Raw genomic sequence first — 25,962 nt, 5'->3', positions numbered from 1 at the left:
CCATGGCAACTGGTCACTATAAACATGTTTTCTGATAAGAACCATTACTTTAAGTTTGTCCGGACAACTCCTCCTAAACCGAAAAGCCAATTTCAATTAAGCTTCACACAAATATAGAGGACCATATGTAGATGTGCCTGCCACTTTTTTTTTCAAAATTATGGTTGCCATGGCAACTGGTCACTATAAACAGGTGTTCTGATAAGAACCATATCTTTAAGTTTGTCCGGCCACCTCCTCCTAAACCGAAGGGCCGATTTCAATGAAACTTCACAAAAATATAGAGGACCATGTGTAGATGTGGGTGCCACATTATTTTTCACAAAATTATGGTTGCTATGGCAACTGGTCACTATAAACAGGTTTTCCGATAAGAACCATAACTTAAAGTTTGTCCGGACAACTCCTCTTAAACCGAAGGGCTGATTTCAATGAAACTTCACACAAATATAGAGGACCATGTGTAGATGTGCATGCCACTTTCTTTTTTTCAAAATTATGGTTGCTATTGCAACTGGTCGCAATATTACTGGGTTATCTTAGTTAGCCTCTAATTAACAGTTCCAATTCACCATTGACTCGTGCAGATTGCGGGGGTATTAGTCAGCCATCCTGTCGACAGTTCTAGTTTTCACTGACATAGTCCGTAGATCTGTAAATGACAACTGGAGAAATATTGTACACATTTCTTCTATATTCAATATTGATATAACTAACTAATGATACTATATCAGAAAATTGCATCACAATAGAACTTCCAAATGCATCGGCTTCATCAATACAGTTACGACTGTGTGAATCAAATACAAAATAAGTATCACCTTGATGCACCAACGCGATGGTCAAATGTCCAAAAGTAGCTAGTAAGTAGTCTGAAATTTGAAATCCACTATCCAATGCCTCTAAAACAGACACTGCACCAACTCCTTCTTCATAACCATTTTGCCCAACTACACCAAAAAGTATATCATGATAGACAGTAGTTTCTAATCTTTCATCATCAACCTGTACATATCCTGGCAGTTCGTCATGAGCTAGATAAGTATTAGGACAATATCCTAAATCAGCAATAACATCTTCATACAAAATTATTTCCACCAAATGAGATATTATCTATATGAAAAGTATCAATATAAGAGGACAATAATTCTGATGCAAAAAAAAAAAAAAAAATGCGAGTGCAAATAGTGCAATGGCTGTACATTGTGTGCCAGGACTTGAAATAAGTGTGCTTCCTTTTACACCTTTCCGACACCCAGATTTCATAATGCCAGTGAAAAAGTATCTTTATAAAGTTGTCATTTTGAGCATCAAAGACATAAGGTCGTAAATAAAAGAAGGTTATCTCGAAATTGTAATTCGCAACATAGTATAAATTTCTTTTGATAAATATTTCCAAAACTTTGAGGAGCCATAAAAAACAAACCAAGTGACCTAAATCTTTATACTTTATAGATTTGTGACCACAGCGGCATTGGCAATGCACCACCAACAGGAAATTTGAATCAGAGAAGGGGCCATTTTGGAAACAGGCCCTTTCCTCAACTTTTACCTATACATAAGCTAAAAGCAACATTGTTGATCTATGGATTTTAGAGAGGCCTTATCAATTTCCATGAAAAATTTGTTTTTGATTGAATAATTTTTCATTTGGAATGCTTTTCAAATACATAATACATAATATTTGTGTCGAATGTAAATCTTCTTTACAGAACATGATAGTCAAAAATGTTTTCAATATCATAGCTTCTAGACCACTGGTTGGAAATCTGAAGGCATCATTTTATGTGATTCCTTGTGATGCAAGTACATCAAACATTCAGCAGAGCATGATGGCAAAGCTTACAGAGGTTTAACCAAGTGCTTGTGTATTGAAAGGTACATGTTGCATACATTGAATATAAGGACTTGTAATTGTTATCTGTAAGCATCTGATACAAAAAGTAAATACATAACAAATCACCTCACAGGTACCATACATACAATATATATAACATTGATATTTTATAGGAGGAGATTGTGCCTAATATCAAGTTATAATCAGCCTCTTGGCAACTTGAATCTTGGTACAAGGTAATTTAAGTTTAAAAAGGTGGCACATTCAATCCAGAGGGTAAAGGAAAGTAAAACTGATAGACCCTCAGGATACAGCATGCCAGTATCCATGATAATCTTAAAATCTAGTGACAAGGAATTATGATTTTAGATATACACCAAGTACAATGTATTGGTAATTATACATGCGTCATGTTTCATATTGTAAGATTTTATACTGGTATTGAAAACAGTCATTAGATTGCACACGTATAATTTGAAATAAATCTGTTTGATCAATTTGGATATGAATTCATTAAAGATATTACAATAATTGAACTTAAAATTACATGGTTAATTAAATAACCTTGTCAGGTTTAATAGATTAAACTCTCAATATGTCTGTCATACCTGGTTGACTAAGCACTATAAACAACATATTTAACTGTGAATCATGAATGAACTATATAATACAAAAGTCTTTCAAATAAATTCAATCAATTTGTATCAAGAGATAAATACAGGACGATATACAACTGACATAGTCCTGCAATTTCTGACAAAGCCTAAAGTTGCTTGAATTAAAAAAATCTTGGGCATAATTCTTGAAAAGTTTAAGATATTTTGATGATAATTCTTTATCTAAAGATGTATACTATGATCAGGTCACAGTGACCATTATCTTGACTTAGGATCAATGTCATTTTTTTTCTTTTTAAAGGCAAGTCAACAGCCAAAAAGGAGCAAGGAGTCATGAAGGTGTCAGAAAAAACAAAGATAGACATCAGTAGATTTAAGATGGAGGTATTGATTTCTACATCAACAGAGGAGCTGGCATCCAATGAAGTTCAGGCAATTCAGGAGGCTACTGTTGGTCAGTCAGACAACCATCACTGGGCCGAGATGAGGACAGGCAGAATAACAGCGTCAAACTTCTATGCAGTGCATAAAAAAGTTATTTCACACAAACAAAATCTTATTGTAATGTTGAGCCTCTTCTTAAGAATATCATGGGGGTATACTTCAGCTAATCCTAATATTAAACCACTGAAATATGGCAGACAAATGGAACCTGTTGCCGAGGAAGATTTCTTGAAATTGTACTGTAAACATCATAAAAATGTAACTTCTTCAGAATGTGGGATTTTTGTAGACAAATGCCATCCTTGGAGCCAGTCCAGATTTACTAATATCATGCTCTTTTTGTGGAGATGGGTTGCTGGAGATCAAGTGTCCCATGGTGAAAAAGTGTGGAATTTGTAGTTCATTTTGTACATGTTGTTTACCTAGTTTTCTTACCAAATACCAATGCCCCAACTTTGAAAAAACAGGGCTACTATGCTCAGGTACAATGTCAAATGGCATTAACAAATAGACCATAGTGTGATTTTTTTGTATACACATGTAATGGATCATTCCATGAAAAAAAAATCTTTGATGCTGTTTATTACAATGAATTACTTGTAAATATGGTATATTTCTTTGTCAACTTCATAAAACCAAAAATTCAAACACGGGCAATACAGGATGAGGTCCATACCCTGGAAGAAAAAGAGCCCATGAAAGTTGACAACTATGGAAGTTTAGATACAGTCTTCTTTTGCCCAACTTGCAATCAACAGATAAAAGAGGATGTAGAAATTCTGAAAGACAGGAGTATTGCCTGTGATGTTTGTAACTTGTGGTATCATTTCCGTTGTGTTTCGATGACAAATTCTCTTGTCAAATCTACAAGCTTTTGGAAATGCAGCAAGTGCACATAATTTTTATACTTTATAGCCTAAATGTGGACATTGCAAAAATTATCAGAATTCTGGTGCAAGACCAACAGTTTCTACTATGTACAATACCTTTAATAAGTAACTGGTCTACATACATTAGAGTGTACACACTGTGTAATGAAATAGTGAGAATTTATTATGACTATTGTGATTCAAATTTCGAACATTGTTTGTCTTAAATAAAATCAAAGTTCATGTTCTGCCACTTAAAACTGATGCAGAATTTGTATCAAAAATCAATTGCATGTGTAACAAAACAGTTTTCTTCCAGAACAGTATTGTAGAGTTTGTAGGTAGCACTCCTATCATCAGCCAGTTGATTTCCTAAGTGGTAATAAAAATCTAATACATCCAATAGATTTTTAAATTGCCCAGTCCATGTCAGTTATAAGTTGCTGGCCAGGTATCTTAACACTTTTGTCCTGGGGGACAAAAATGACTTCCACCATTGATTGTGGAAAAAAAGTGATCACATGACACTGATTTTATATCACATGAAAATTCTAATGTACATCATTGGTGTATCTGGTGGGTATTGATTTTAGTTTAGAGTTCATGTAACTGTTTATAATGTATGTATATATACTTTGAACCAATTAGCCATGATGCTTAATGTTATATCAGTTACATAATTTTATAATGAATTGAAATACATGTATATATTTCAAAATTGGGTCATTTGAGGTGTTCGGATTATCGAGGGTCCACTGTATTGACTTGTCATGGAGTGATCTTGAGTGCAAACTTAATCAGCAAATGACTTCCATTATGTATACTCAGTACTTTGGGAATGGATTCCATATCCCTCCAATGGTTACAATGATGTCATCTAGATGCTGACAAAGGGTAACAGAGACTTCATATTTCAATATTCTGAAATATTTCATTCGGCGTATCGCCTGCTCAACAAAGATGCGTCTGTTTGCAATTTCTTTGGTTTTGATTACATCACTTGCTGGCATCTGACTTACTCCAAGTTTCCCAGGTGGAGTTTGTAGAAAACTCTTCTTAGAGTGAAGTCTGCTTGCAAGTTACTGAAACCCTTGTAGAGACCAACCAACCAATTGTTTTCCCATAGACCTTAGTGTTAACGTTTTGGATTATTTCATTCAAATTCTTGAATTGAATATGACGATTATGGTTTATAACAAAAGTTTAGGGTCTGATATAACACCTAATCAAAAAAAAAAAATTGGGTCCTTCAGCGCAAATTTTCTCCAGGGTAGCCATTTTGAAAATAGGTGATTTTCGCAGTAAAAATTCTCAAAAATCTTAAATGTTTACCTGTTTACTATTATTACGTGAACTTTCGGGAAAAAAAACAATCGGACTTAAGAAATTTATATTAACATTTCTTATTGATAGTTACCTATCAGGCTACATATCTATTTTCTCACTTCATAACATACTGGCCAATCAGTGGCTGCCAGACATTTTATCCTTGGCTCAACGTTCTATACACAGGGGCTGTTTCAAAAATATATTTTTTCAATTGGTTGGTTGTTCCCTTGTAAGTGTAACTGGGTGTACTCATTGCACTAAGTCACACTTGTTTGTGCTGTTTTGGATGTACCCGTGCCACCACGGGTATATCGTGTGTCGTGAGCGAGTTGCACGTGATTCCACCTGCACACATCACCACCCTGTCTACCCTGTATGTCCCATTCACTTAGCACTTAGCTGCGAAGCAGGACGGAGCTCCTGCATAGATATATGTTCACAGTATTGCCTTCCTCTCCGGTCGCTGGTAAGTACCTGTATATTACTCATATAACTGTATAACAGTAGCCCCGTATAAATGTATTTTAAATACACCATGCTATAAATAGAAACCGAAACTACACCTGTACATATATATATTAAGTGATAGTTTCGTATCTTTTATTGCAGGTTCATATATATAGATAATAAAAAAAATAGTAACCATAAACTCGTGTCGAGTTGTATCACCGAGCTAGCGAGGGTTACATAAGCAAGGATAACATGATATGGCTCTACTACATCCATGAACCCACTGTGTAGAGTTATGTGTTTGTCACTTACTCTCCCCCCCCCCCCCCCCCCCCCCCCAACATTCAGAAAGGAAGTTGATGGTACCAGATGGATGGATTGATACTTACCAGATATTTGGCTGTGTGGTGATGTTTATAGTGTAATGAAAATAGATAACACATACCGATCAGGCATCGTTGTGTATTGTTAACATGTGTTCATCCGGGTCATGAGCTATTCTCGTGCATTCTCCCGCACGCTTGATTATGTAATTCTACCCTTACATGTAAAACACTTGAATGACTCAGATGGTCTATATCGGAGGGTATAAAAGCCGGCTCTGACAGAACACAACACTCTGATTTTGGCATCCAAACTGTGCAGACAGCAGCGGAGAGACCCTAAGAAAGGTAGATAGTTATGGAAAGATAGATGTGACCACGGTCTTCTCCTTGATCCATCAACTAGTCATTTTAACACAGAGTGTTTGGCAGAGGCTGATAGGTTAGCGACTACAAAGTAGTTGGCGACTACAAGCATGTAGTCGACGGTCAAGTCAGCGACTACAAGGTAGTCGGCGGGCATGTCAGCTACCATACTATAAGTAGTGTTGGTGGTCAGCAGCAAACACCAGGGGTTAGGTGGCCGATGATTATAAATAGGAACAATCAGAGCGTCATATCATGTTCGATTAAACATATTGCTAGTCACTGACTCCCCGTATAGTCAGCGGTCACACACAGACCGGCGACCAGTAACTAGCCGTTGTGAGTGGTACGGGCCGAGTCATAGTCAAGTACTAGTTTTAGATGTAAGCAAACAGTGCTAATATAGTATAAAGATTAGTTGTCAGCGGTCAGACAGACCACTGTATATATATAGCTTATATTTTATTTGTTGTATGTTCTCGTAAAATGTTAAAGGCTACCAAATAGTAGTAATATTTGTATATATTTGCATCTGTAGACTAGTCACTAACCAGGATCTCTTAGAGGTAGTGACGAACCCATTTGTAAGCGTCACAATAGTCACTCCAGCAACCATTCTGCGCAGCAATGCTATGTGGTTTTTCAATGAAAATCTCTGAGCAATCAATGATATGCCTTACATCTGAATATTTACCATTCCTGAAAGAAGGAGGGAGGCTCTCTCTAACTCCCTCTTTGCTATGATTCACAATTAGAGTACCTGTGATTTTCCGTAAAAGTTTGACCCAAGTTGTAAAAATTCTTGAAATATAGTATGTTGATACCCCAAACCTGTCTGCACGATCTTCATCCAAACGGCCCAATCTTAATTTCATGCACGTCATCAACATTTCTTCCTTTGCAGTTAGTTTTCGTGTTGTTCTTTTTTTTAGCAAATTTCTTAAGGTGTAAAATAGAACAATGATATGATGGACCTTTCCAGTACCTAAGATCTTTTAGATATGGTTATATAGTATCAAACGCACCATCCAACAGCTTTTGCTAGGACTACCAGTATAACGTTTTACTTTCTTGTCATCTGTACACAAATCACTCACTCTCACTCTTTTACTTTTATGTGAACTTGCAAGTTTCTCTTTACATGATTTGAGTTCAGCTGTCATTTTTTTTATCTTTTCCTTAAGGGCTGAATTTTCTTCTTCTTTGTTCATACAGCTGTCACAATGATTGAAATAGTCATGGTCTCTATCTGTATCATGGTGGTATTGATCATTTGTTTCTTTTTCCCAATCGGTTTTCCTGCGTTTCTGGGGGGTGAATACTGTTGATCTAATTATAAAGGACCTTTCCTTGGGTGGCATCCTTCCCTTAGAGTAGGGTATGGATGTACTGGCGTTGGCATTCCATCAACAAAATGGTTGGAGCATATCCGTGTGTCTGCTTTTGGTGTCCATATTGCATCTTGGGTACCTAGCCTACCTCTGTTGACATTTTTTGTCCATATGTTCCTAGCATGGTTGTCTTTCAACACTGTAGGAAATGGGAACAGCACCAAAGGTGGTTCACACACACAACATCCTGTACCAAACTTGCACCCATGAAGTTCACAGTGTTCTGCCTTCCATTTCTTTAACTTTGGTACCCCGTTGGTACAGCCAACAACACAACAAATTCTTGCTGACATATTGGTACAAAATGTACATGTAGATTGATGTTCAGAAGAACTTAATGTTAATAAAAAATGGAAAATCAAAAGTGTCAAAAACACTGAAACACAACTAACAGGTTTAAACGTGGTATTTACCATATTCCATCCAGATCTGAAATACATGTGTAGCATATTTGGTGTAAATAACATAGATGGTGTATGATAGAGACAATAAAAACGTTATTTATATAGCTATATTTTAAGTGTTTTATTTTCGGTGATATCTTGATTGTGGTGTGAATATATGTGTGTCTGTATCTTCTTGTATACCATTGACTAGAACGAATATTCATAACCTGTCTACTCTCCGACGACAACCATCTTTCAGAAACCGTCTATTTGCGATCGCAGCTAACCATGCATATATGCCTACTGTGCTCCCTTTGTTATGACCAAGAGTGATCGTGAAACATGTACAATTGTACTACTAATAACAATCACAACTGTACATGTGCACGTACCAGCCCTCTTCGGATTAGACACGGTGTGCAGGAATCACATTAAGATTTTCTCTACCAGGATGAAAGTGCATACTAAAACGTTTGAAAAAAATCGATGCAGGTTAAGTGTCGAGAACAATTTTCTCGATGCTGTCTCCCATCGATGTGTTCATAACAGATAGGTTGGACTCATTTTAATTCATTTAAAGTGATAAATTAATTTTTGTCCGACCTGACGGGCCGAACCCAACTGATATGACAGATGAGTGATCGAAGACTATGTTACTTTATTTTAAAAACTGAATGGAACTCTTTGAAGGGAAATAATGAATGTTCGTGTTAGTATCATAGCATTTTGTTTTTTCGGTTCCAGACGTAAATCTTCAACCATGTTATATACAAAACACACAGATAAATAACTCACTCTATGCAAAACACAACTCGTCCGCCATTGCTGTAGAACCTGGATGTAAATAGTATATCCAGTTGACCTTTGACCCAACGGCAAGCGTAATCGTGCAAAAGGACTATGCTAACTGGATTCCCCCCCTAGGTACCTGCAAAATATATTACATAGATTTCTGGGCCCAGTTTCATCAATATTCCCGAAGTTAAGCCAGCGTCAGTATTATCAATGGGTTGTTGTAGTTCAGGATAAAAAATTTCAAACAAACTTAACTAGCTAGGCCTACAAACATCGCACCTGGAACTTGGAAGGTATTGTTTAAATGCTTTTAGCGTAAGTTTACTTGAAAATGTACAAATCAACACCATGAAAAATTGATTCAAATAACATAAATGGAAAATTTAAACATTTGTTAATAAATGATTTGCATTCCTCAATTATATAAGCGGCTTTTTTGCAATGATGTGGGGAACACCCGACAAAACAGTACTTCCGGTTATGCCCGACATATAGGATATCAACATGGTAAAGCAGTGCTGTTGGGGTAATTGTCGGAATGACGACCGATACAAGGATAGAGATCATATGCAGGGCGTGTTTTTTTTATACCATTCCCTAAACCAAAAACGCAATCAGACAAATGTAGGCTATGGGTGTCATTGTGTGGACGTAAAGATTGGAGGTAACCAATGTCAACAAACATACGTACATATGCAGCAAACATTTCATCGGAGGAAACGGTCCGACAACAGACTCTCCAAATTCTTTGCCTGCATCTGGCACAGTCATTGATTTAAAAAGAGCACAGAAAAAGCCTAGGCCTAACCCCAGACCCAGAGTCTTACCAGTGCCCGTCATAAAGAAAGGTAAGGTTGTTACTGTTATATCATGCAGCGTTCACATACAATGTATTTACGATTTATGTCAGCTCAGTTTCGGGATTTTCAGTGGCAACAGTTAATAATCATAACACTGAAAAGAAAACCACTATTGTTACACTTTCTAAACGTCATACAAATCGTAGTCATGTACACGTGTTGGGTTTTACATTTCGTATAAATATTGGATTTGTCATACATTTTTAAAAATTTGTATATTTCTGAAAATCCTAAAATCGGACAACTGTGACTCACATACATATGTACAGTATGCATATACATGCATCTAAGCTGATATTACAATATATTGTCCATTTTGTATCAGTACATAATTTCAGTTAGAAGTGTGAATATGTTTAAGATTTTATTATAGCAACCTGATCATGCTGATTAAAATAAGCTCTTGTTTTATAGCAACCCTTAATGGGAAAAAAAACTCACAAGTAGACATAATGTACTTAGATATACATATGTACATCTTGAGGGAAGTCCTGAACAAGTTGAGGCACTATACAATATTATGTTCACAAATTACAACAAATATCAAATAAGAGGTACCGTATATGGATCATTTTAATGCATCTTTGAAAATAAATGCTATATCTCTTCATACCTTTTCTACAGTGTATTCATAAAAAAACAATAATGTAACATTTTTCATGAATCAATAATGCGATAGGTCTAAAATTTGATAATTTCAAATGTTGCAGGTCACAATGACAACAGCACTCAATCGGTTCAGCAGCAAGACCACAATGAATTATCCAGCATCTTCAGTAAGTGTTTAGAATATTTAAGAAAAACTTAGATTCTATGATTATTCAGCTGATTCTTAGCAGTTTCATTCTTATATCAGCAAGGCCATCAGATCTACATGAAATATACCTCTTATACTAGCAATGCTAATCTAATTGCTGTCAGCTATAAAATTACTTATTAAAATCTAAATAAACTGATTAAGTGTCTTAAACATAATTTCCATTCTCTATGTTACAGGTGACCATGACTACACAACTCCTCCTCTCCTAGTGTTCAAGGAGACAGAGGAACACAAACAGTGTTTGTTTCCACCAGAGAGTTTGAAACACAGACTGAGCTAACTCTTGACAGTTTGAAAAATTATGACGACCACCAACTACAGAATGAAAATCAAATGCGGCGGCATCTTCCAGTTTCTGATATTACAAAGGATGACGATTCTTGTAAATTTTACACAGGTACAAAGTGAAACATCATGTAGTATGTTAATGCATGGTACATATGAAAGTGTACCTCTTTCTATACTCCTGGTGCGAACAAGAGCTAATTAACCTATATAGTGACTCTTTATCTGTGATTCCAATGACATTACCTAAATTAAGAGAAGTTGCATTCACATCAACAAAGTTACAAAAAATGATACTATATCCAATATAACATCATGCTATAACTCATAACTGTTACATTAGTCATTGTCAATATTGATATGGATGCTAAACTATATATACCATTCATTGAGTTATCAATCCAGTAGTAGGGGTAAGAAATTTTAAATATCTTAAGATTATATATGAATAGATTAAAGTAAGCATATAAATTGAATGACGCAAGTTAACTAAGTACTGTTGAGAGAAATGTATCTTGATAAAATAAAAATTACCTTATAATATTTGATGTCTAAATGTAGCTACATTGTACATATGTATTCGGAAGTGCATGTGTCTTAGAACATTTACATGTCCTTATAATCATTTAATTAAGTGTTTACCTTTAGTTTCCAAACAAACAAAATCTAATTTACATTGAGTTTTAATATGCTTTTTTTAGGGTTGTCAATTGCATTGTTGTCATTGGTGTTTGGATGGCTGAGGGGAAAGGCTGAAAACATGTCCTATTGGTGTGGAGCAGATACTAACAAGGACAAAGCTGAGGTAAGTTGGTGAAAACAGTGTATATATATACAAATATAACAGTAGTGCTGGTTCTTCAGTTAAAAGAATCTGGAATCAAAATTAATTTTACAAAGGAAATAAATTGTTTTCAGCAGAATCTCATGTATTATCTCAGTGACATCTTAACTTTTCTAAAATTTCAATTACTCGATGCAAGAAAAATAATGAATACTTCTTTGTAAGTAAAACTGTGTATGGAAAGAAATGATTACAACTGATTAGTTTCAGAACCAAATAAATGATAGGAAACTTCTTCAATTTTAGGTATCCAATTATGGGAGACCAAGATCTTTGTCATTATGGCAAGAATACCTTATGTCTCTGCTTCGTCTGAAGAAAGGCTACGATAACACCACACTAGGGAAGCAGTTCGGCATTTCACCAAGTTCTGTGAGTCGCATATTCTTCACATGGATGTGTCTCATGTCCCATGAGCTAAGTTTTTTTAGGGAGTTGGCCATCCATGGAACAATGTAGAAGAAAGTTACCTAAGTGTTTTAAATGGTTTCCCAAGACAAGGTGTGTTATTGACTGTACCGAGTTTTTCATACAGAAACCTAGTATGCCTTCCTCTCAAAGGATTACCTGGTCATCATACAAGCATCATAATACATTTAAAGTGTTAATGGGTATAACCCCCAGAGGATCGTTTAGTTTTGTGTCTGGGGCATTTACTGGTAGCATTTCAGATAAGAAAATAGTCCTGCAGAGTGGATTTTTGGAGAAAGTTGAGTATGGGGATGACATAATGGCAGATCGGGGTTTCCTTATCCGAGGAGAATGTGCCACCATTTGCCATGGGAAGACAGCTTTGCAGCAAAGCCACCACAAAGACTAAAAGAATTGCTCATGCAAGAATTCATGTCGAGAGGGCTATAGGACGTTTGAAAAACTCTGCTCTGCTCCAAGGAGTCATAAGTTTGAAACTTAAGAATGTTATTGATGATGTTGTGATGGTTTGTGCAGCACTGTGTAATTTGGACAACCAACTTGTGAAATAGTGATTATTATTTGAATGTATACTGAAAATATTGCTCTGTGGTATGGGTAGGTAATGTTAACTGAGATAAATATATAGATTTTTGGAGTATGTGTCACTCTCTTGATTTTCAGGTTTTTTTTAGGATTATTAGCAATATTTTAATATAAAGGTCTTGCAGTGTAAGAGATTTAGGTAAATTTAAGATACATAAATACATAGTCTTAAATAATGTGTTAAAATAAATACATGTGGAATTTTTTCTCTGATTCAACTATTGCATTTGTATTTACAGTGTATCGGTTCGTATTTCAGAGATCAGACCCTTTAACAAATGTTGCTCAAAGTAATATTGCACCTTGTAAATCATGTTGTCAAAGAAGCCTTGATGAACTCGCACTGAGCAACATGGATGCCTTTGCGAGTGTATATCACTAAATCAGTGGAAGAAAACTCTAGTATACCCATTTGTGCCTGAACCTGATGGTAATATTCACTGTTCTCTGCTACTACCCATTTCCCATCAATAAGTTCACATTCTTTATGTATAGCTGCCATCTTTGGATTTTCATTTCTTAATGAATAAGGACATTTGATTTCAATATTTTTATCTTCATGAGATGGATTGTTACATTTACAGGAGAAAACACCATCACTGCTACAGCCTATATAACATTTACAAGAATAGACAGGTAACTCCTTTTGTGTGATTTTGCATCCTAAATGTTTCCTTCTGTTTGCACGCAAGTACAGATCACGACCCTTTTCTTCATTTTTCTTACCCCATTCTAGAGGTGCTGGATCATTCTTACTATCGCTATTGATGGCATATTTACCAAGCAAATATTTGACCAAGGAAGGAGGATTTCTGTTGTTGTCAACGATGTCACAAACTTTCCTAAAATTTGATGCAGTAATCATGCCTAAACGTAAAGCATTCCAGGTTTTGTTTTGAGCTTGACCAACAGTTGTCCGTTCAATGTATGCTATCTGGTCAGGTGACAATGTTAGTGGATCATGTTTTTTTCCCAAGAAGTCTCTACTAAGGTCTGAAGAATTTTCTTGGTCTTTGTTGACTTCTTGTTCCAGATAACTTACTACATTTTGTCTAATGGAAAGTTTCATACATTTTTCATCAACCTTTCTATCAATCTGTTCTTCTGGTTCATCCATAAGAAGCAAGTCTAATGCTTGAGCATTTGGAGAAATCTGTGAATCAACAGGATTTATAATCAGGTAAAGAATTATATTGATAGTACAATGTATTTCATCACTTGGAGGTTCTAACAGCCGGTCATTGTCAGAGACTCGGGTAGTTATATGGTAAATTTTGTTTATCTAACATTTTCTTTGGAACAATATGCCAGGCATGACTTCAAAATTACCGATTGATTGATGGAAATTAAATGTTTAAACTATTTATTTGTGGTTTTGATATTGACACAGAAAAACCAGTAGATATTTGCTTTTTAAAAAAATATATTATGTACCTCCTTCAGGGATAGTGCGAAAGATTTTATCTTATCCTGAGTAATCGTATTCCTCTGACTGCGGATTCGTGAGTCATATGAAGTAGTTGACGGGACGTCATCATTATGTTTCAGACTATTGTATCTATCATATAAGGAGAAAATATTTGATACAAGTTTTGTATACATTTGATACTATGCAATACAGTTAAAAAAAATTGTAAAATGGTGCCTACTGTAATCTCAGAAATATATTTATCAGAAAGAAATAATAAAACAAAAATACTTTCCAAGTGTATCCTGAGAAATACTAGGGTAAATTATTGCACCACAAAGTCGTTCAGAATTGATTCGGCATGTACAATGTAGCATAAAAGAATGATACTTTCAAAATTTATTGATATTATTTTTATCAGTTTTCCAGACATCCAATGAAAGTGGTTCTTTTCCTGTGTGTAGTCTAGGAATTGGCAGATTTCCAAATGTATATATATAAGTTCTGGGATATGAATTTTTGTTGAATCAAACTTACTTGGCCTTCACTACTTTCAGCTTTTTAACTGGTACAGGATTATCGTGCAGGTGAGGCCTGTTTGCCCAAGTGTTTTCACCATCAGTTACAGATTTCTGCTCTAAGTTTTCTAACTCGTACAATGCAGCAGAAACATGGCGACATGCACCATCTGCCCTGTAAACATGTAGCATTGGAGGAATATTGAATGGTTCTTTGTATATGCAAATTAACACTTTTGGAAATTATAAAGATGTCAGTTTCGGTTAATTATACTTGTTCTAAAAGCTTTATTCGTAATGTTTCTTTAAATGGCATTTAAATTTCCATTCAATATGTTATGAATTTATTTGTATTAAATATACGTATAGATTCTACTCTATGAAAGGTTTTTACGTTGCAATAAATGTTAATTGATAATCAGGGCTTATATTTAATGTATTGTATTTTGACAACATAGGATACTAAAGGAAAAATTTTGAAAGAAAAACAGATTTTTTTTTGTTTGAAATATGATCAACTTTGAAAAATTAGAGAGCAAGCCTCAGACTTTTTTAATTTCTGAAACTGAATATAGTAAAAAGGAAATAATTTTCTAAAAGTCCAAAAAAGGAATAAGGAGAAATTTGAAATTAGGTGAGAGAAGGCCTGAGATCAAAGTTCATTGTTTTCATTTTATAAGACTGAAAGTGGTTGGCATTAGCTTACCCTCCTGTGCATGTACAGTATGCTGTCTTGACCTCACTATGTGTCTTATCAATCATAATCCAGAGATCATAATACTTCTTGTTTAGGTATGTTGTTTCTCTTTGTGTTGGTTTACATTTAGCTTTGAATAAACAAACAGGATGTGACTTCAGCTCATTGAACAAAAGCTCCTCTATGTGACCGTCAATAAAGAGTCTGTAATCTTCACAAGATTTGTATGCTTTGAGTTTCCTTTCGTCATAACCTGCTTTGCTGTTGACAAGGTATTTGAATAGATCGTACAGAGAAAAATCAGGTATATCTGAAAAAATTGTAGAATAACCAGGTGCTTTAAATGGATTGTCGAAAGGACAACCAGCAGATCGGATTTTATCTAACAAAACCGTGGTGTCATCTTTACACGATAGACAGTCTGGGTCGACCGGTAGATCGAGTGTTTGTACTGCTTGGCACAGGTTTACAAGCTTATTCCTTAAAATGGCAGTTACAGATATACCTCTCCTTGATAGATAATTCTTTAACTCTGGTACTTTCAGTGAAGTAAATTGTGATATCGACATTTTATCATGATTCAATTTGCCGACAAGATTTGTTTACATTGGATACGCGGTGGAATGTCGGGTGTCACGTGACTTCCGCGATTCGGACTATCGCCCCTGAATTACAATGGCGGCTTATGCAAATGGTCTATTGTATCACGTTAAATCAACTCACCTTGCACTTGATATCACCTGTCTGTCTGCAGACGTTCTCAGCAGACGATCGAACACGAGGAGTCAGGACAGGATGCTGGAGAGTGGGTTGCGTAAACCGCTAACGTTATGATGCGCTTTTAAGTCCCGATAACAACCGAACGTAATAGGAACAAAATGCAGCAGTACTAAATGATAACGACTTCTAGATGGTTAAACAATAGACACTACTGAAGCCCGAGGAAAACCGAGCGGACTCAAATTAATCATTGACCGGCGCGGTAATAAATACTGATTGTGGATGTCCAGCTGGCAAAGGTCCGTGTGGGACATGCAAGCATATCGCAGCTATTCTCCTTGTGCTTATCAAGTGTATTGAAACTGGTAGGCTTGCTATTCGGGGAAGTTGTACAGACCATCTACAAACTTTTCACAAACCGAAGAAGAATTATCAAGGCAATTACAAAAGAAGTGTTCGTTCAATTTGCTTGTGTTTTTTAACCAATCAATAAACCAGAGGCAGATAGTCATTTCTGAAAAATGGCTCCATTTTATATTGCTGAAAGTCCATTTACAAAGTTGAAGCTTTCAAAGAAACTCATAGTTTTATAAATCTGCCTTTGGTTAATTGAAAATGTTCAGTTCCTTTTCAGAACGTTATACTGATATGGTAACATGTTAGTAAAGTCAATTGCCACACCCACAAAACTTTTTGTTGTTGTTATTAGTAAATTGTTTCTGTTTTTCATTATTATATGCTGTTTTTTTCATGGATCCAAAACATACTGACATAAGAAATGATATATAGTGATAAGTTAATGATTTGCATCATAATAACCATGTAATAAGCATTTACTTAAAAATTAAGTAAACCAGATCTGCTACTTTTGATAACTGTTTTATTTTAGTTTAGTATATTCATTTCAGTATGATGGCTATAATTAACAGAATATACAACCTCAATTTAGGGGAATTTTATATATCTCTGAACGAATATATAATACATAAGTTCACTACATTACAACAGACCATGTAGGTCAATATAACACAACTCTCAACTCACTATTTATATATCTGTTTTTTAAACATTTGTATAATTATTTGCTGTATGTTACTGTATTCAATATTGAACTTCACCAATGAAAACTTAAAAGTAACTAACATTGATCTGTTTTGTCTGTCACAGGTTCACCAGTAAAGGCTGAAGATATTGAATCCAACTTTGATATTAAAATGGATGATCCAAGACCTGAGAGGTTCAGAGGCAATAATGGATACAACTCATTTGTAAGGAGCCAAGTGATAAACTATTGTGCAGCATCATCCAAGGACCTTGCATTTAGGTAAAATGATAAACACTTAATCATAGAAGTGCATTATTGTAATTAGATCTATTAACATTGGTAAAAATAGTACATCTTTAATTCTTTTTAGCAGCGATAAATTACCACTATTATAAGTTATCTAGTATCATTATACAATGATGTCAAGAGTTATACAAAACTATATCCATTCTATATCCAGACTAATACTTGGTAGCAAAATTATAGACAATGCAACACCTTGTACTATGAAATTACTAAATAATATATAGTTGGAAATAATTGCACATATACAATAACATTCAGTAATTTTGAAACAGATATCTTATGCCGAAGGCAAATATACAAGTGGCAGCAAGAGACCATGACTACACTACACTACCAATGACAGAATATGGGGTTGATACCGGAACTAAGGTATGGTTATCAAAATCAAAGAAATATGTTATATAATGTTTTATTTCCTAATGAGACATACATGATTGTCAAAGAATCATACTTAAAACCATTTTCTGCCACTTCCCTTCCAAAATATAAATACTGATAACTTGATGAGGGATATTTCAGAAACTGTACTTTTAAAGAAAATAATTGCAGTGAATGGGATCATAAAAGTTATACAGAGAGAGTGATTATACAAATGCGTTATTCACAAAGCTTATTATTAGTGAAGTTGTCAAATTCTTCAAAAGAAAAGAAATTGGGTTCAGTATGAGGTTCAAGTAACTCAGATAACCAATGTTTGGTACATTAATTAAATCCTAACAATGAAAATATGTTTTTGTTTTCTATAGGTGTCATCTATGGAAGAAGTCCTGGAGATTGAAGAAACTACAAAGAAGCAAAGTGTGTGCAAGAAATGGCACCAGGAGAGACGATGGCGTTTGACCTCCTCCAGATTTGGCGAGATTTGTAAGGCAACAGACCGTAGAAATAAGGAAAAACTGTGCCAGTCTATCTTCAGGCCTGCCAGACTCACTTCACCAGCCATCATCCATGGACAAACTTTTGAGAGGGCTGCTATTAAAAAATTTGAAGAAATTAATGGTATAACAGTCAACTTGTGTGGTTTGAGGGTGGACATTGATAACAACTTCCTTGCTGCCTCACCAGATGGCATAACAAGTCAGGGTGACATTGTAGAGATCAAGTGTCCATATAAAGGTAGAAATAATGCAATTTCTGTAAATAACAACTTTCCTTTTTTAGGAAAAGATGAAAATGGAGACATGCATCTTAAGCAAAATCACAATTATTTTTATCAAATTCAAGGGCAACTCAACATTTGTAAGAAACAGAGGTGCTTTTTTGTAGTCTATACTTTTAAAGATATTTTTGTAGAGGAAATTTATGTTGACAATTCTTTTTGGTCAGGTAGTATGCTGCCAAAATTAGAGTTATTTTACCAGAAATACTACAGAAAATTTGTTGCAGGGAAAATGTAGTTTTGCAATCTTTAAGTTATATATGCCATAATTCACATAATGGCAAACCCAGAAGTATTTTTATGTTACAAATACCCTGTACAATGTTGTTTTAAAGTCATTACAGATGCTTTACAAGAATCATTTTTCAACTACTTTTTTCTTGGAATGGCTAGTCTGTTATATTCCTGGAACAAGAAAGATGATGAAAGATTAAGATTTTGAAAGTCAACTTATTTAACTTATTATGGATTGTCTGAAGTTCTGAATAACAAAACATATATACAATATTCTAGATCCAAGAGCAACCTTTGAATGTGAAAGATTTGAATTCAATATTTTAAAGGTTTTAGCTAAGCCAATCACACGTTCAACATGAATTATTTTGGAAGCACTGCGCCGATCTCTTACATCTTCTGCATCTAACTGACTTTTGCCCTTCAGCATAGTTGGTGTGTTTACTTTAACATCACGTGATGCAAACAGATCTTGCACCATGATTCCTCTGTCTGCCATGATACTATCACCTGAATCAAACATTGAACGATCTTGTAAAGGACGAGAGCGCTCAATAATCTGACGGTCACTTGTAGAGCCTCCATAGGCATCAGATATGTAGGAAATAGCACCTTTTGGTGTGTACCCAACCATAGTCTTAAGAGTGTTTTTGTTTTTGTATGGGGAGAATGTAGCGCTCTGGGCATTGACATTGCGTGGCTTATGAATCGGAATTTCAGTTGCATCCAAAATAACCCTTGTATTGCTAAATTGGGGAAAGTTCTCTGGCATGTGTTCATCCACAATATCTCGTGAGGGCCAAATATCAAGTTCTTTTAATTGGAAATATAGAAAGTTTATCCAAACATTTAGCAGAGTTGAAACAGTGGTTTCACTGATATGAAAGAGATGACCAAGTTCAATGTTTTCTGTTGCTCTGCGTAACTTCATAAGTGTTAAAAATAACTGATTTTCTGGTGACAAGACAGAGCATTTTAATTGCAAATCATGTGCAGCTGGACCAAGTATATTAAAAAACAGCACGAAATGGTCGTAGTCATCGAAACCTGTATAGTATTTGAGCATCTTGGGACAGCTGCGATAATTTTCGATGGAATATCCTTGTCTTCCCACTTGAATCTCGCACTGAACAGACATATCACTGAATGATTGACATTGATCATTTTCAACATGTTGAGTATTTATCATTATCTCGGCTTCACTTTCTATGATAACACTGTCTCCTACACTAGGGGTGGGTACTACATCACTAGGAGTTACTATGTCTTCTCGTCTCTTTTGACGTTCACTACGTGCTTTAGCAGAAGGACTGAGAGTATTTCTAGATGCGGATGAGAATACTGAAGGGACAGCATTAGGTTTTAATCTTTTGCGTTCTCCTGAAATAAAACACCAAGTAAGGATAAGGTCTTTGATGAGAAAAAAACACTCGCAGTATTTTACTTTTGGGTGTTGCTAGATGTAAATTACACCATTGACCATAATTATACTGAAACGAAAAAGAAACGCAACTTCAAATTGTAGGTTTAATAAAATAATACTTGTGAGCATTATGTTTAAATTTCATATGTAATAGTTAATATTGAATATTGATGTAACATCCTTTAAATGTTTAGAGATTTTTAAGAACAGGTCACTTTGCTAGAAGGTCATGATTGGTAGTACCCTACGTGAATCCAAGTTGAAATGGCAGCAGTTTTGAAACCGTGCCCTAATATCGTGTGTGTCCTCCTCGAACAGTTATCACATCTCTAATTCTTTGTTGCATTGAGTTCATCAGGGCATTGACTTTCCGTATTGGAATGTTATTCCATTCTTGGACGAGTGCATTTGCTAACTGAGGGAGGGTATTTGGGGGTTACGGCGATTTCGAATTCTTCTGTCTAATTCATCCCACAAATGCTCGATTGGGGACAGGTCGGGGCTATATGGAGGCCAATCTATAGGAACAATGTTCTGTGTCGCAAGAAAGTCTCTACAGACTCTTGCAACGTGTGGTCTCGCGTTATCTTGCTGAAAGGTTACATGATGCTGCCTAACAAACGGCACAACATGGGGCCTAAGGATCTCATCCCGATAGCGTACGGCCGTTAAATTCCCATTGACTATCACCAAAGGCGTCTTCAAACCATGGGAGATTCCCGCCCAAACCATAACTGATCCACCCCCAAATCGGTCGTGTTCCAAAACACAGGCGTCAGCAAAACGTTCGCCTCGACGCCGGTACACACGTTGACGGCCATCTGCTCGAAATAACGTGAATCGAGATTCATCGGTGAAGAGCATAGACCTCCAACGTCTCATAGGAAAACGTCTGGGCATATGTGCCGTTGCCCATTGCATACGACGTGCTCGACGTTGCGGTGTTAGTGGTAAACCAACGTACTGTCGCCTTGCACGCAAATTAGCCTCACGCAGTCTGTTGATCACTGTTTGGGGATGAATTCGACGGTTATGATTACCAATCGTATTCCTTGCCGTTTCAGCGGCCGTTAATCTCCTGTTACGCAGGTGTGCCAACCTAAGAACCCGGTCTTGACGTCGCGACGTTACGCGTGGACGTCCTGATCTCGGCTGGTCATCGACTCTTCCTGTTGCGTTAAGACGTGAAACTAATCGACTAATAGTCGATTTGTGAACTCTGAATTGTCGAGCGACGTGAAGTTGCGTGTTCCCTGCCAGAAGCATCGCTATAGCACGTCCTCTATCAACCTTTGATAACCGTGGCATAATTGTAAAAGGAATTATTGTTTGCAAAAGTATTGGCGATGATGTGGCTCAATGTTAGTGATGAATTGATACTGGTTTGAATGAAAAAAGAACGCATATGTTTGTACAGGCACGGTTTTTGATGTTTTTACCGCGCCGGAAGTGCATAGGTCTCTAGTCACACTTGGGTGATTTTGAAGATTGGTATGGGTGTTAGGCAGGGTGCATGTTTATTTCCGCGATTTTTATACAGATATGTATATTTAATACAAAATTAATCACAATTTTCCATGTTGCGTTTCTTTTTCGTTTCAGTATATATTGAACCCTTCAGATTTCATCAATGGTGAAATATCTATCTGGTGTATACCAGGTAAATGCATTATATTGTTCCTAATGTTCAGTTTGATATATTTCTGTTATTGCTATCACATGAAGTGATAATATTGTGTTAACTACATGTTGTATCTTTTGTAATGTCTATAAACATGTACATAAAATATAGATCAGTTAAACTGAATTATATTAACATGATCTGGTCATTTATTGGTGTCTATATACATGAATAGCAATATAATAAAATGATATTAGGTTGGAAATGGAGTAAGTGGGGTTTTTTTATTAACAAATTGGAAAACGCTTATGTGAATTAATGTTATGAGTGAAATGTTGTCATTATAACAGAAAAAAACGGTGAGTTTCGTTTTCTAACATCTATTTCAGTTAAAACAAAATACATGTAGGTGTGTGATCACACTGCTATATCCAGATAAGAAACTTCACGCAATTCTGATTATGATTATTTATATAATAATTAACTGAACCGGAAGCGGGTAACATTTCGTGACAAGTCACAAACTTACAAGACAAAGGTAGGTTATATTACATGTATGTTGACATACGACATTTCATTCGGCATAATCATAACAAGTTAATCTTATCAATGAACGTTTTAATGTTCCTTTATAAAAGTTCGTCTTTCCTCTGAAGAAAGCCGTATACAGCGATAATATCGATATATCCTTACCGAGTAGAGTCTGTTCGACGTAGTCAGAGTCCAAGAAGTGTTCCGAACAGATCTTGGAATGTTTGCCTGTTTCCCATAAACCTTTAGTCTTTTCGTCGACACGACGAATCGCAACTCGCCATAACTTTTTAAGGTTTGGATCAGAAGGGAATGTATGTCCGCTTCCATCAGATTTACAACCGGGAACGCAACAATAATATGGCATATTTTACAAACGCTACGTAAAAGTTACACCAGCTTGACCTTTGTAAAAGTGTATTGGAACTCTTCAGTCTTTCGAGAACATACCAACTAGAGCACAAACGCCATCTGGCGGCAAAAATTGCAGCCGATGAACCCCATTAAAAGATAACGTTTCTATACAGTAACATTAATTAGTAATCACAGCCACACTGTAACGCAATGCTGCTGATGATAGCGACTGGGCTGTCAGGTGGTCAAGCAAGCAAGTACGTAAACCATTCACATGAATGTCACTTGCGCAAACAACATCTTCCCCATAGCATCCGGAATCTTGCATCTTGCAGCAAAATATAAAAGTTTCAACCCAACATGTTGGGCATTTTCTGGAGATAACTGTCAAAATGTGTCACCAACGTGGATTATATACATCCGGGTCAGGGGTAGAGGTCAAATCAGGACTCATCACACAGGGTCCTGGAGCACATAATAAATGATCAATATTATTATTTTACATCACAAAACCTAGATTGACATCTCTACTATAAATCCACATTAAATTTGTCAACAGAAATCAAGTTCAAAGAAGCATTTGATTTGTTTTCATGAAATACATACATTTTTGAGGGGACTTCATTCGTGGGGCCTGAACCCGGAATTACTTAATTGTGGTCTCAGTCCATCTGATATTGTTACTGCGTGGACCTCGGGGTCCACGCATCATGATCAGTTGGTGAGGTGGATATATCTGTTTCACATTCTCGAAATTATTAAAAGAATGGAAGCCTACGAAATGTTCATTTTGATTGTTGTTTGCCAAGTGAAATTAAAGATCAGAATGGAGAGGTTATATTAAGAAGAAATCATATATTTGAAATACTAATCACTTGAATATATTTCCCAATATGTCTCTAGCTGCTGGAATTTTGAATTTGAAGTCGAAATCACAAGAAATATATATATACATGTATATAAGGAAGACAACTTTATGACTCGTGCCCTGACCAGGCCTCGAACTCATGATCTACGGCACCCAATCGCCTAAGCCAGAAATACCCGCAGTTTATAGCGCTGCGCCACATCGCCGTTCTTAAAAAAGAATGTTTCAATGGTATATATAGATATAAAACAAGAAATATCTTTAAAAAAAGATTAACGGCATAGTTTAAATTCTGGTGTTTATAATATAAAACTGCTGGTGAAATAAATGAACGAACTAATGTGTTTCAGCACAGATAACAAAATGATATCAGGTGGAATCATTTTGGTGATAATACCATGCGCGTAGCCAAGTTATTTTGTATGTGTATGCAGAGAAATGAAATGAGGGGTGAATGAGTTAAGTTAAGTGTTTGGACAATTTAAGTCAGTCATTTAACGATGTCCGAATAGTTACCTTGTCCTGTTTTCTTGAAACGACGAGCCTTGTATATGTTTAGAATGATAATTTGTGTTGACTTTACCTTATTTTGCACGCTTGGAACACGTTTACATAATGCCCGAATATGTGTTCAATAACCATACGTACATAACCATAGTCCATTGGGCAAAGCAATAGCTTTTCTGTGGGAAGGACTGTTTAAAGAAAGAAATCAAGACCAAAAACCAGAGATCAAACTTGTATTTAATATGGTGGCATATTTCTGCCATCATGTTATTTTAGGTCGCGTTACGGTAACACGGCTTGTCGAGATAATTACGTGGACAAGTCGTGTTATTAACACGGCAAGTCGTGTTATTATGACGACCTGTCGCGATAATTTATCACGACCGGTCAAGTTAGGTTATCGCGGATCTCGACCTAAAATGTGCTTTTGTCCAGATATGCCATCTACTTACGTTGTCGAGATAGGTTATAAATGGACACCCAACCGTTTCGGAACGTCTCGGGCTTTACACTGAGACATGGGTACATCAGCTCAATTATTTGGTTTAAAAGTATTAATAATAATACTTCAGATCTGAATATTGTCAAAAACAACATTGGACAGAGCACACATTATGTTTAATAAATATTAAAAATTATAAAACGTATTCAATCATAACTAAATTATCCATCAATTTTATTTCCTTACTGTACAGTACCTCAATAATATACTCACAGTCTGATTATTTATCCAAAATGGTGACCTGTATGATTTCATTTTTTTTTAAAGCAAATCTAAAAGGTATGGAAAGAAATTACAAAACACATTGGAATAAAATTAAAACAAAAATTAATGTTCAATAAAATTTTAATTCCAATCAAAATCTGAAGAAACAGAAATTAAACCCAAAAATGAACCATATAATGTGTTTTACAAAGGAATGTTATCAATGATAAAATGTTGCATACCAACCTATATAGATATCTATATATAGTTAAATGCCTGTGGAAATCAATATGGAAATATGGAGTATCTGCAAATCAATCACAGTTTGTGTCGGTTATATTTAAAATATCTTAAGCCCGAGACGGCTGGGTGTCCATTTATAACCTATCTCGACAACATACATATATTTAAGTAGATGGCATATCTGGGCAAAAGCACATTTTAGGTCGAAATCCGCGATAACCTAACTTGACCGGTCGTGATAAATTATCGCGACAGGTCGTCATAATAACACGACTTGCCGTGTTAATAACACAACTTGTCGACATAATTATCTCGACAAGTCGTGTTACCGCAGAAATATGCCACCATAAGAAACAGATTGAGACGTTGAGAGCATTATACGAAAATCATGACTGTGTATCGGTATTTGCCCACAGGCTACGGCAAAAGTGTGATATTTCAGCTGTTACCGTGGTTTTGTCAGCTGAAAATGGAAAAACGGAAACCAATGAGCGTGATAGTCGTGTCCCCGCTGAATTCCCTAATCCAGGACCAAGTCATTGCAATGAGGAAGAAGGGCTTTAATGCTTGCAGTTTGAACTTCACTGGTATGTGTCAGTTATAGTGTATGCTTTATGTATTGTATGTTTGGATTCCCTCATGTCTTTTATAGATCTGGTCAAAGTATGGAAAGAAATCGTTGTAGGTAACACCGGGGAATCGATCATACATCTTTAGATACATTTTACGATATAAGTAAAAGCACATAATTAAGACAGCCAACCATAAAAAAAATTATAACAGTCATTTAAAACACAAAAACAGGTGACTGTCACAATTGCTACTACAAATGTTTGAAATACATATCAGACCTTTCATACACGTACATGATACAGTGATAAGTTATGTCCCTGTGTCCAGTTTAGCCCCTCCCACTGATGGTTTGGCTAGATATGTATCTGATTCTCTGTAAAGTAGAATGCTTTAATTGTCAATTTCATTCCTATTTA

General features: G+C 35.7%; 2 protein-coding genes across 2 annotated transcripts; one reads left to right on the top strand and one right to left on the bottom strand.

Annotated features, from left to right (window-relative positions):
* Positions 1 to 17,147: 17,147 nt before the first annotated feature.
* LOC117322191 lies at positions 17,148 to 19,079 on the top strand. The gene is made up of 3 exons (XM_033876961.1): positions 17,148 to 17,300; positions 17,600 to 17,696; positions 18,074 to 19,079. Exons 1-3 carry the CDS (start codon positions 17,191 to 17,193, stop codon positions 18,722 to 18,724), a joined length of 858 nt encoding a protein of 285 aa, XP_033732852.1. The 5' UTR covers positions 17,148 to 17,190; the 3' UTR covers positions 18,725 to 19,079.
* On the bottom strand, positions 18,856 to 22,662 carry LOC117343339. Its single transcript, XM_033905683.1, has 3 exons — positions 22,458 to 22,662; positions 19,115 to 20,100; positions 18,856 to 18,891 (listed from the first exon to the last, which is right to left on the bottom strand). Exons 1-3 carry the CDS (start codon positions 22,660 to 22,662, stop codon positions 18,856 to 18,858), a joined length of 1,227 nt encoding a protein of 408 aa, XP_033761574.1.
* Between the last annotated feature and the right edge of the window lie 3,300 nt (positions 22,663 to 25,962).

The sequence above is a fragment of the Pecten maximus genome, chromosome 2 (assembly GCF_902652985.1).
Source record: "Pecten maximus chromosome 2, xPecMax1.1, whole genome shotgun sequence".
Lineage (NCBI taxonomy): Eukaryota > Metazoa > Mollusca > Bivalvia > Pectinida > Pectinidae > Pecten > Pecten maximus.
The sequence above is the reverse complement of the archived record's forward strand: the minus strand, read 5'-3'. Positions and strand labels throughout refer to the sequence as shown.